This window comes from Crassostrea angulata, chromosome 1 (assembly GCF_025612915.1).
Source record: "Crassostrea angulata isolate pt1a10 chromosome 1, ASM2561291v2, whole genome shotgun sequence".
Classification (NCBI taxonomy): Eukaryota; Metazoa; Mollusca; class Bivalvia; order Ostreida; family Ostreidae; genus Magallana; species Magallana angulata.
In genome coordinates, this window is record NC_069111.1 from 3311292 (window position 1) to 3324718 (window position 13427).

Sequence of the window (13427 nt, forward strand, 5' to 3'; positions counted from 1 at the left end):
ATGGTTTTTATTTTACGGATGCGATTTCTAATATAAATTTTAAAATAAATGTACATGTATTTGCTTTTCTATTTTATCATTTTGTAAAATTGTTTGTCATTTTGTAAAATTGATTTAAGTGTTTAAATGTTATAATAAAAAAAAATTATTCACCTTCATTTATTTTTTTGTATCAATTCAATGTATCTTAATTTTTTTTAACAAGGAAATTCAATCCATTTACATGTATTTTTTTGAATTAGAATTTTGTTTCAATATAAACAGGTGTTGAAATACTAAAAGTTCTGACAATAAATTCCACATAATATTTAAAATTAAAAAAAAACATCTACTTTTCATATACTTCTTTATTTTCAATGTAATAAGTTTTTGTTTTCTCCGAGACAAAACAAGCATTTTTATAAAATCATTCACACTAAATACCGAACGAAATTGCAGCAACTGACATTCTTATTGAGCAAGAATAAAATATAATAAATGCAAAAACAACAGAGGTTTCACATAATATCAAACCGGTATAATACTAATGAGAAAAAAAATCAACAAAATATAAAATTAATACAGATAACAACTGAATGAAAACTACATATTTTTTTTGCACACATCCCCGCTTGGAGCCCCACACTCTTTAAAATAGAGCTATCGAAATGTAGAATCAACCACCAATCGAAATCGAGGGTTTGAAATGAATGCTTTCAACCAACCTCCAATAAATCACGAGAAAAATGATTGGCACAACAGTATTGAGGGTCAAAATGGGGAATGGTTGCAAAAAACAGAAAAAAAATACGAAATCAATAAAACGTGGATATTTAAAGCTAAGAACTGGACGACATCAAACAATGACGTAGAATGAGATTCAAGAAAAGTCTTTGGCGTTAAAGGATATTAATTATGCAGATACGCGTGTGATGTGACGAAACTTAGTAAGCAATAATTCTCAGCTGTACCGTTTATTGGAATAAATAATACGTGTGCGCTCTCAGGGCCCCAGCTTACCAAATAGCTAGCCAAAAACCCCTGGAAACTCGAGATCTAATCACGGTCTCCAATTCTCTTGCGCCGCGGACAGTGCTCGTAAGAAACTGGTACCCTTTATATTACACGCAGATCAAGATAAAAAACACACCGTCTCAATTCAACGATTTAAAGACTTCATTGTACAATTACCCCTCCTAATTTCTATGACTGTGGTCTCATTTCGTATTCGTAGCAAAAGGAAAATTTAAAGAGCATTTTATTTCAAAAAATTCATACCCGACTTTTGAACACAAGAAATGCATGACTTCAGCTGATGATAAATATTGATAAGACTTCAATGCGACCGAGAATATTGTTTTTATGACGTATAAAGTCGTGAAGAGACCAATCGTAACTCTTCCGTGCACCGTCGACAGTAATTAAAGTTAACAGTGATCGACCACTTGAGTCCAGAGGAGTTTTAGCTTGTTATTACCCGTTTTTCCAATTCACCATAAAAACACAGAAAAGGAATGAGAGGAGATGTAAAACAAGATAGCATCGATGTCTTACGACAATAAAAGTCCCGACATCTGAACCATCCGGCAGCAACAACTGTTGTTTCGGCTTCTTTTATATTGCTTGATACTCGGGTTGTTGTGAATTGAAATACTCACTAAAAATACTCGTAAAATCGCCAGAGGGGCCTGCCTCATTGTAACTGTGAGCAAGGGGGTATTGATCGGAGGTATAATGAGGCTCAATGGCCAGTCCGGCCTGGGTCCGACTTATAGAATCGCCGGGACGAGGCGTCGGTCGCGAGGGCGACTGGCATATTGGAGAATTTACGACTTGATTGACACCTTCCGAAAAGCTTTCCATGTAATTGCTTCCATAAAGCGAAGTTGATGAGTGTTGGTCTATTCCGGGCATCAGTTGGGGATAAGCCGAAGATTTGGTCATATACCTAGAATTAAAATGGCGACTTGGAAGACTCGGCATTTCGGCCTCGCGAGGATTGAAATTATTGACTCTTGAAAAGTTAGGCGAATACAAATGATTTCCATTCATTCCAAAGCCAATTCTGTTATTGTGGTAATTGGCATTTTGCGAATTGAGCGGATTCGCACCGTCATAATTCCACGAGTTAAATCCATTTCCGCCAAATCTGCCTATTCTGTTTGGAGAATCCCCCGGATTGTCGTAGTAGTTCTCGGCGCTACAATTATTGAAGGCTGCTGTCTGCTTCTGTAGGTAACCCATACTGCCCGGGTATGATGACTGATAAGACGAATGGTTCGAATCGTGACCATTGTAGCTTTGAAAGACATTGTTTCCCTCCATGACAGGGGTATTATTAGAGTGTACTATATGCCCTGAGTCTTTGGCCCCCGGCGAGGTGCATTCTGGGGATCGCATGGTCGAGTGTGAAGTCTTGTTAGAATTTAGTGTGTCCATGCACGCACCCTCGACCTCGGTCATCTTAACACACGGGTTTTTAGACATAAGTCCGCCCCCATTAGCTGAAGAATTGTTGTGACTAGACTTTGATATCAGTTCGCTATCGTTTATAATTTTGTCTGCAAAATCGACAGATCTGACGTCAGGAGAAGCCAATGGAGATGACGCAACAGGTGGCGTAGGCAGCATGTTTGAAGCAGACGACATCGGACTGTGCAGACTTTGAACACTTCCGATTGGGGAGCGCTGCTGAGGATCAGACATGTCAGACATGTTTGACCGTCGTGCATCAGAGAACCTCTCTCGTCCAGACAACACTGTAAGCTCCACTACATCGGACCCCTCGGGTTTTACCATAAGCCTGTCCGCGCTATGAGGGCGTCTGTGTTTCTCATTATCACATTCCAAGCCTGCGTTCATAGCCTCCTGTCCCGACTTGTCGGTAGAATTACACAGGTCATCCCGATTATCGTTACAACTATCGTAGCTCTCTCGCCGCTCCATCCGATCGCAACTCTCGTCTGACGACATCGGACTGTCCAAGTTTCCGTCGTACGACATCGACTTGAAATCCGACTCCGCCTTCTGTCTTTGAGACTGCGTTTGTCGTTTATATTTCATTCTTCTGTTTTGAAACCAGACTTTTACCTAAAAGTAAAAACGGAAAATAACCGTTTAAGCAATAATGCTTACGATAGATTTAACTTGTAAATATACTATTGCATCGAAACTAGGCATCTATGTCAGACAGCATAGTAAATAAGAATTGAAACACTTGATCAGTTAAAAGAATTGCATCCTATTATCATGTTAAATAAAGGTACAGAAGAGCTCGTTAATCTTTATAAAATTGTATTCATTCCCCGTTTGAAATATTGATCAGTTATGTGTTTAGCGTTCTCGTCTCTTATTGATTTTTCATGCAGTTTTTACTAAAAAAATATTTTATTTTCATACGATATTTGTGGTGTTTTGGGTTATATGTGTGCCGCAAACCTTAACTTTTATTATGGATAAATTATTTCTTGGTTAAAAGTTAACGAATATAACCCAATTATTCTGTTGTCTTGTTCTTTTCTTTTCTCTGTTGATGGACTTGGACCATAAATTTTAAGACAATCTAATTCTTCAAAATTTTGAATGTTTAAAACTTTCGAAATGTGTGCAGTGGCTTTGTGTGCCAAAGTTAAAAAACAAAAGAATTTTTTTATCATAGATTACTTCTGTAATTGAAAAAATAATGAATTCATATTTAAAGCAATATGAGCTGTATTTTTCAGAATTTTATTTTATTGCAAAAACCTGCTAGTGTGATAAGTCTGCCTGTAACTTAAACTTTCATGATAAATAAGATTTGTAAAAATCATTAATTTTTGTCAGGAGAAAGATTTCACTTATAAGGAATATATAGCTGATCAATTTTTGTACAGGACGACAATAATTCACTTTGCTCTAATTAAGACTTCTTAATGGCTTTTCAAACAAAAACAGAGCTAACAGAAATTTAAAAACTATGATACTTTTTGTCATTTTAGTAGAAAATAACATTTTCTTTAAAAAAAATTTCAACATGAAAATTGCAGCTCATATTGCTTTAAACCTAAAAACTTCGTCTTCTCTTAGTTGATGGTCTCGGAGTCTGGACCCTGTTTCATTTAATTAACAACATTCCTTTCGTTCCAATTATATTCCTTTCTATGACACCTTTGATGTTTGCTCATTTCTGTAATTTACTTTAGTGAATGCTTCGTTCATTATGTGTAAATTGTGTTATTAATAGCTAAATAATCATCATTAAATAACTTGTTTGAGATGTTTTGATCGATGCCGAGCAAATTCGGCTTGATCTAGTACATACGCATGGGACAGTCAATAGGAAATAGAGTGGATCGTTTACCTGTCGTTCTGTTAGGTCCAGAGATGCTGCGATCTCAATACGCCTTGGACGACATAGGTATTTGTTAAAGTGGAACTCTTTCTCTAGCTCAAGAAGTTGAGTGTTTGTATAAGCAGTGCGCAGTCTCCGTGTTCCTCCGCCGTTGCTATGGGAACTGGAGTTACTGCGCGGTTCTTGTGGCTGCGGTGGTTGGTTGTTTGTAATGGCCGGCTGCGGGCTTGGGAAGTCTAAAAATAAAAAATTAAAAATGCAAAGTATATTTTGTTGGACAGTGGTATTCGCATTTTGACAACAATATTTTAAAACTGACTAACGAAGAACCATTTTGACTGAGTTATGACACTGCCTGTTGACCCGTGGCCTCCTTGTAATTTACACTAAACACACAATTTGTCGCCGGTGTCTCGGTGTACCGGTACGTTGACAGGGAGAACACACTAGGTACGATTGACTTGCTGTAGCCATTTTTATCCTTCCTCCTCCTACCACACTTTGACAGTCACATTAACCCCCTTCCAATCACTCACGCAACAGTACACAGTACTTAAATTTTACTGACTCCCTGGCACCTTCTTTGTATTTATCGCTTTCTCAGTAGTACTTTTGCGCCTTCACTAATATATTGCTATCACTGTAGTCTGTGACGACGAGAATGAATTGCTTTAAAAATGCATTTATCAATAGAGACATTGTTTTACAATACAGTCTAGAGATTATGCGTTGATCATGTGGTTTTGTGAGATTGTTGCAATGTGCATTCATCAGCAGTCTTATCTTCGTCTGTCAATAAAGTATCTCTTCAACTGGTGATGTGCATTACGAGAGAACTACATTCGCCAATATGTACCCGCGAGTTCTCATTTTAATTTTTCAAATCACAGAAAACATGGATTATGAGAAATAAAAGCAAATAATTAACAACATAACCTGGATGTACGAACAATACACTAAGAGTATGGTTGCTAATACATTGAGAGTATGTTTGCTTATTTGCAATAACAGTTTATTTTAGTGGTGACTTTTTCAGGTGGAAAAGAAAGGAAAACACGTGCATTGCTTTTCTTCGTGCTTCTGAATCAAATTAGTGCCATAATACACAGAAGTCGAAATGGTCTTGGTGACAAGAGTTCTGTTGCACAGTTAATGAATATTTATAAGATCACGTGTCATTTTGACACAACAGTCAACATGGTCCTCCATCATAATTCCCATCATTCGGGATAATTCATGTCAGATTTATTTGAAGGAGACCTTAACTAGCTTGACACCATACCAGACGACATTGTGGAATCAAGATCCCACATTATAACAACCTCTGTATCCCAAACGTGAGCAAACATGCTCCTGTTTTGCATTTTTTATAAATTGCATCTTCTGAAGGTGTCGTGCAAAGTAGTTCCTTGTATACTTTGAAAATGTTTTTAAATTTCAATCCTTAAATTGTATTTTTGCAATTAAGATTTAACCTCTGGGTCCATTGTACATTAGATTAACGTAACGATAAAGAAGGAATCCACTGCATAAAGTGTGATAGGAGGAATTAGCTTCTGTAAGCCGGAATTAACAGATTGTCTCTTGCGTTCTGATCAGGTCTGTAAAAAAGGGGAAAAGGTTGATTGTTTTAGCATTGAATACCACAGAGACAGCGGAATGGATTAGATTGTAGTGTTGTATCAATATTTTATACGGTTTAATAAGTTCGTCAAAACAAATCGAATTGAAGACCCCACACTGTAATCACGGAATGGGGAGCTAGGTCGCAGTAAAGGGGATTCCTGCGCATGCAAGCCCCCTGATGCCTCGGCGCAGTTAGACAGGTGTTTCGAGGGAGCCTGACAACTCCTAATCAAATTACTTGCAATGCTTTTCTACATCCAGAATTCACTCTGTCGCTAAGAGCTTCCACTCAGCTGCCTCGTGGTATTTCTGATTTGTCGGAAAGCTCCTTTAGCATGTTTTTGATAGTTTACTCGTAAGTGGAATCAGAAGATTTTTAGAGAAAAGTGTCGACAACTACTTATGATGGAGAAAATTGTGAGAGGTTTTTCAATTCCTCCATCATTATTCCCTTGTCACAATTTCTTGCAAACATTCTTGATGAAAACATCGAAAACTTCAGAAAATATTGTTCATGCGGGCCACGAAGCTTACCGGCACAATGCAGCAATTTTTTACGATTTACTGTGTGTCTATAGCAATAGGTATTTCCGGTAGAACAACAAGTAATTAAAAGCCGACTTCTTATCTGTCAATCAAATCTTAAGAAATTTGATTTTTGGATCACATCACTTCAAAATGTAAAATGAGAATTTCTAAAGTAATAATGAAACAATAATAATTCTTTTACTATGTAAAGATGCCTTTCAGTTTATTTTAGTTGCATGACAAAATTTCATTTTATAGTTTTTGATGATTAAAGTGTAAATTCGATTTTTTCTCTTAAGTGGAAGGTGGAAATAAAATTGAAATTTCCTCCATTTTCCTCATTGGCAGCTATTTTTACCCCAGACCCGGCCTACTGTCAACAGATTCTAACCCAAACCCACTTACTATTTCCTTTCTTTAATTTCTTATTTGACACAAAGATATTCGAATAAACAAATTTTAAAACAATTTCATACCAGGGCTCTTGGTTGTCAATAATGGAGGGGGGGGGGGGGGTGAGGGTGCTGAAAGGAACCTTTTCCAATTGAAAAATAGATTGATTTTATTTTTCTTACTCTTACCCGTACACATTAAGAGCATGTGAGCATACAAAAACTAACCTTGTGCTCGGGTTTTGGAACTTTGTAACGAATTTTACAAAATCTGAAATCTAGTCTGAATTTGAGTCTATTATAATTTCCCAATAATTCCTTATAACGCTTGTTGTCGGAATTCCTGAATTGAATGTCCCCTTCTCCAATATCCAATGTGAGAGCCTTGCATTTAAAATTATAGCACGTGTTTATTGATAGATTTGCCAATACTAAATAACTTTGGACTTTTTTATTGGCTATGAAATGGTTCCGGTTTCAACTTTGTGATAATGGTTAGCTCGTTCCAAGTTTACTTGAATACCAAGACCACTGCAGTTTTGTCGCCAAAATAAACTAATTTTGTACTATTTAATATTCACCAAATTCAAATCATTTTAAAATATTAATTTGGTTTTTAGATAAATAACATTTCGATGTAAACCTAAAGCTGTGTATATTTTCGATTGAAGTAGTGGTTTTACCAGAACTTCACAGAGATTTACAATCGCAACTTCTCGGGCCTTTCCGGCAAGCTCGGAAAAACACCTCGAATGTATTAACATCCCTGGATGTAAGAATTTTATACAAAATGGAGTCGCTTCCCATTAAAATAAGTATCGGCTAGACAGTCTTGTATGTCGCTTCTGTGTTATATTTTAGTGTACATATCGTTTACTTTAATGAAGTATAGCTCACATCTCAACACATCATAAAATGCGTTGTATTTATATCAAGTTTTATAAAAAGGGGGAGTGTCATGAACGCCTGGGTAATACATTCGAGGTTTTTTTCCGAGCCTGCCGGAAAGGCCCGAGAAGTTGCGATTGAGAGAAGTATCCACTATCATTAAGAAAAAACTGTTTTGGTAATGAATAAAATGTGGTTGTTCAGCTACAAATTATCAATGTTTAATTTATTGCCCGCAAGAGGAAGTGTTATCAATAATCAAATTATGTCAGTATGTGATTGTTTTACATTGTCAGTTTAAAAGCAAGCCAAGGGAGACAGTCACATAGAGACTTTTTCCAGGATCAGACAAATTAGTCTAAAATCCCGTGAACTAAAGTCGTATCCAAAAGGCAACACGAGGAAATAAAGAAGACAATTTTAACTCAGATCTGCTTAGGTGGTCTCATAAAAATATTAGATATTCGTGTTTTTGTTTTGTGGATTCTATATCAATGTTATTGTATTTCTGTCGCCCGTAAAGCTATTTTCTACAGATTTAAAAGTACTTTGCTTGTTTATTGATGGTTCAAACCACACCTAGATCAAATGAAGTTTCCTTTCGGATGAAAAATATTGATGTTGCACTTTTAATACCTGGTAAATGTCACAGTTTTATCCACTTGTATTCATGGTAACTTTACTAAGTGACCGAAGCTCTGATTATAGGCTAAGTCTCAGTTTCACAAACACTGATAATATAATCATGAGATACCTTCCAGAATACACAGTAGTGCATACGATAAAAGGAAACTACATGCGTAACAGGAACGAGATCAAAACAGGGTATGTTATGGAGAAGCCAGCTCGTGTAACCGGAAGTTGTGACCAGGAGGCTAACTCCAGAATCAGGAAGCTAAAGAGGCGACACAAAATAGATACGGCTTTGGAAAGCATTCTGGACAGAAAACAGTTCCATGCGTAGAATAAAATTATGTTAAATTCAGTATGTGTGTGTGTGAGAGAGAGAGAGAGAGAGAGAGAGAGAGAGAGAGAGAGAGAGAGAGAGAGAGAGAGAGAGTTAAATAAATAAAGTATGAATCTTAGAGACCCATGAGAAATGAAAGCTACAATGACACCTGATGTTTTGAAATTAAAAAAGAAGATATTTTTACTCTTTGTGGGAAGCCACAAATAGAGACAGATCATGACAAGAAATGTTTCCAAAATAAAGTTTTTGATAAACTGGAGCCACGGAGTTCAAGGCTCCTGTAAGGATGAAATTTGTCTCCTGGAATATCATTTGGGCTGCCGGAAGCAGATGTGGACATAGGTTGACATGTTCCTAATAAGTCATTGCGCAATGGCGAGACCACGTGCTTAAACGCCAAACATCTGCAAAGTCTACTGTCGCAGAATTCTGACTTGAACCGAAGTAAAGATTACATATTGTACAAACCTCCTCAATAAGAAAGTGTCATAAATCTTCGACAGGATTGAAATAAATCTGTACAATAATGAAACCACTACATGGTCTCTTGACAGGTGCCTCAATTGACATTGACACTAAATTGTCTCTATGAATATTAAAAATCTTACTTAATCATATATTTACAAGATGCACCAACCAGGAATCCAAGGCATATCAAATCTAAATATAGATATACATTGAAATTTCGGGGAATGTTAATTTTATCTTTGCACTCCATACACCTGTGCTATAGATCGGAGAGTAGAGAGACATAGCTTAGCTTATCTGTGAGCACATTTCAGCTCTTAATTCTCGTTTATTGTATAAATGCAACTGGTAACCCTTACACTCAAATGATAGACATTTCGGTCTTTGGCTTTACCATGACCTTTTCACTCATTAGAATGATACAAGCTCTTATGCATTCTTGCTGATTCGATGAGAAAAAGAAAGAAAAAACATGTTTGATTGTAAGAGCTGTATTTAGGTGGTCTCATTTGAATAAACAGATTGAGTTTTTACACGCGCTCTTTGTGTATTATACTTATTTCCATTATTTGCAGTAAACATTCGACTTTTATTTCAAACCTTAAAAAAAATTTCATTAAAATCATTAGAAATAGCATGTAATTAAGATTAAACTACAATACTTAGAACGATTTTGCAAATCTAACACGTAACAAATTAACATAAAGTGACCGAGTTGAAAATCGTACACAAACGAGCTATCGCAGACTAACAACATTTGAAATTCCCAAATTCGTAAACAATAGGTCTATTCATGTTAAAGGTCTGAATGGTCTGTTATAGAATATCATTATGTCTTGCTTGTTTTATTCGCCTATGTTCATAGAGGAGAAAAACTGCGATGTTTACCGTCAACAATGACCCATCTTGCCATCAATGTTTAGCTGCCAGAAACAAATTGTCCACCGTGGAATATGTTTGACATAATTTACTCGGTAAATAAGTGTTATATTTAGGCCTTGTCAAATGATTTTGTTTAGGAGACAGATATTATTTATTGTGTTTATTTAAATGAATTGAATTTTGAATTAATTCAGCACGCAGATAATATTTTTGAGGAGCGTTAATCACAAAGTGTCACTCTAGGAGTCTGACAGGGAACTCCGCTAAGGCCACCTTATTTAACATACATGTAGAAAACAAGAGTTTTTATGCCAAATAAGCAACTTCAGATCACAATGCACACCATTAGTTTCTACTTCACGTGTACATGTTTTGTTTTTAAAATACTTTTAAGGAAATATCAAATATGGGTTTATCCCAATAGATACATCTAGATGCACAGTTTTTTTATGCTGACAATTAAAAGGAATTTATTATAGATAAAGTAGTTGTTGACTTGGCTATATTAACAGATGGATTCAAGGAAATGTCAAAGCTTAAATTGTCTTGCTCTTCCTGTATTGCAAAATTAGTTTATGATAAATATTGTTGTAATTGATACAATCATACGTTACTCTTTTTTAACCATTATCTCTTATAGGCTAAGTCTCATTTTTTTCTTTTTGTTTCATTCGTAGAAAAATGTTAATTAAGAAATTAGATAATAAGCCCAAATGTTTTTAATATTTTCATTTTTTTTAAATTTTTAATTTTTTTTAATTTTTAAATGTTTTTAAACTTGGACGATATTTTTTATCTGCTAGATGTCCTAAACATTAATAACGAGAATACAAGATTGTATTTATAAGAATATTCATTTACATGTAGTAACAGCTTAATTAATTAAACACATGACCGTTAAAAATACCCTTTTAAACACTGCTTCTAAAAGAAATGAACCTTATATCAGGAATTATTTAGCCATGAAAGATTGAATGCAAAATACTTATTATGTTTTCTTCATTTTAAAAAAAAAGTAAATAAATGTCCTTTCACTCAAAATGTTATACACACAGTGGCACTTTTCTTGTAGAATCAAGGGCTGTGCTTTACAAAAGAACTTGCGGCTTACGACCAAATTCATCAATGTTCTTTTTTTAAAACTACAATTTAAAATAATAACTTTAATACCAATAACACACTCTAAAATCTTTGAATTAGTTTGGAACAATTTATTTTGCATAAATTGAACGCGATTAGGATCATTTCATGAGGCTCGAATATTTCTGACTTCGTTGCTTATTTTGTAAAATGCAGTCCATCTCATGAAATGAGCCAAACAGTAGAATATATAAAACAGGACGAGTCAAAGGGACGGTCAAAGCACCTGTTGTCTTCTCAAGGACATCACCAAAGCAAGGGAGAGGGGATTCGGGTAATTGTGTTTTATGGCCGGTATCTGGTGGGCTCGTGAACAGTAATGCGATTGGATTGTGAGATTTCATCAATTAAGAAAAATAAATATCAAATTATTTAATCTCTTTTGGTGTTAATTGAACTAATGCTGTTATCAATAATCATATAAATAATATTGTCAGAAAGAGATAACGATGGAAATGCAAGAAGTAGAGAATATACGGGATATTTATTTTTTATTTTAAAAAGAAAACAAAATTCTTTTAGGAACTTGTTTTAACCATGGTTATGATCTGTTCGAATCGTCGTTGGACATGCTTGTTTAGACGATTTGTAACTAAAACATCTGTTGCTTTCCATTGTTTGTAGAAGTACAAAAATTTGATCAGACAACTGCCATTGCATGCCTGACATGCCTTTATTGGCTATACATGTGTACGAGAGTTACAGCCTTATAGCCTGGCACATTTGAACTTGTTTAACGAATTGTAGCTACAGTTTTATTCACACAAAAATATGTCCACGATTTGCATGAACACAATAAGAGTTTTGTTTCTTGGTAAAATCTAATATATAGAGTATAGACAAACAACATGCAAAAGTAGTTATCTAGCTGCTTTATAAACATTTATGTAATTTGGATTTACAACCTTTATTCAAATGTTGTTCACTCAAAATGAAAGTCATAAAATCATTGGATATCTTTTGAATATTAAGTCACAAATAAAAAAAATTATTGACATTTTCTTGTTTCTGAAATGAAAATAATGGGAAAAATACTGTTCTTTTTATTAATTAAACGAATAGTGTGGAAAAGGACGGGAAAGGGAAATTAGATTTTTATTTATTTTCATTTCGAAAGGATAGTATTTTTGATTGCATAAAGCCGGCTATTCATATATATCGTTATTTAGAATGTTTTTGTAAATGGTTTGTAAGCTCAAAGACGGTTTTTGTATTTTGTAGAATTTATCATATCTTCTGCAACCAACAAGTCTGCGATATATTGTAGTTCTAAACGATTTTTTTTAAAATTCAAATTGAACATTGAGGAGGTCTGTAGCTTGATAAACACAACATGCAAATCCTGTTTATATTCTCTGTTATGGCTGAAAAATACTTCATTATCTGGTTTGTCTATCTTCTGTTTTAGAATTTAAAAAAGCAACCCCACAAACTGTAAAAATCTGAGACGCGTCAGGAAATCTGTTTCTCACTAAAATGATACAAATTCTCTCAGCAATTTCATTTTTGATCACTTCGACTTTTTGTGGGCCGCAAGGAATTTTCTTTTTCCCCGAGTATTTGATGCTATGGAAAACACAACAAAAATTACTGAATACTTCAGTGTGAATATTGATTTCTGTCCTGTAGAAATAATCGAACTTGAGTCATTTATAAAGCTACGGATCTTTTTTAGTTTCCTTTGATAAAAAAAAAATATTGATTAAAATTATTTTGGTGTTAAATATTTTTTTGTGCTGATTAATGGAAAATCGCATTAATTTTGAACAGGTTAGAAAAAGACGCCATGTCATATTATTCTTTAACCGAATTTTTTTTAACTAAAAGATAAAAAACCCCACACAAACAAACTAAAAACAAAAAATATTGAGGATAAAATAAATACAGCCATGTAAAACTATGTGTGTAGCCAATCTCCAACGAGGCGGGCTGGCATAAAAATTAAGCACCCCTCTAGATCTCTTTGTTAATGGTCTTCGTATAAGCGACCACCATAATGTGCTCCAGTGGAAATACAACGGATCATAAATCAAAACGCCCCAACTTTTATACATTTCCCCTGAATTGCTGAAATTTCTCCCAAAATCCGCTTTATTTATAGTAAAGAAAATTGAGCTTTGTTTTTGTTTTGCTGACATTTTTGCACGCAGATTATTTTATGCAAAGCTGTTTTGTTATTAAATGGACGGTATTCATTTTTTGTCATTAAAATTAATTTCGTTTT

At 34.8% G+C, this 13427-nt stretch overlaps 1 protein-coding gene across 1 annotated transcript in view; it reads right to left on the reverse strand.

The window, feature by feature from the left end:
* Positions 1-458: 458 nt before the first annotated feature.
* LOC128176411 (uncharacterized) overlaps positions 459-13427 on the reverse strand; it is a 25535-nt gene continuing 12566 nt past the window's right edge. The window contains exons 3-4 of the mRNA XM_052842719.1: positions 4319-4545; positions 459-3069 (exon numbers count right to left, since the gene is read on the reverse strand). Coding sequence (XP_052698679.1) covers positions 1594-3069; positions 4319-4545 — 1703 coding nt within the window. The 3' untranslated portion in view covers positions 459-1593. The remainder of the gene's footprint in view (positions 3070-4318; positions 4546-13427) is intronic.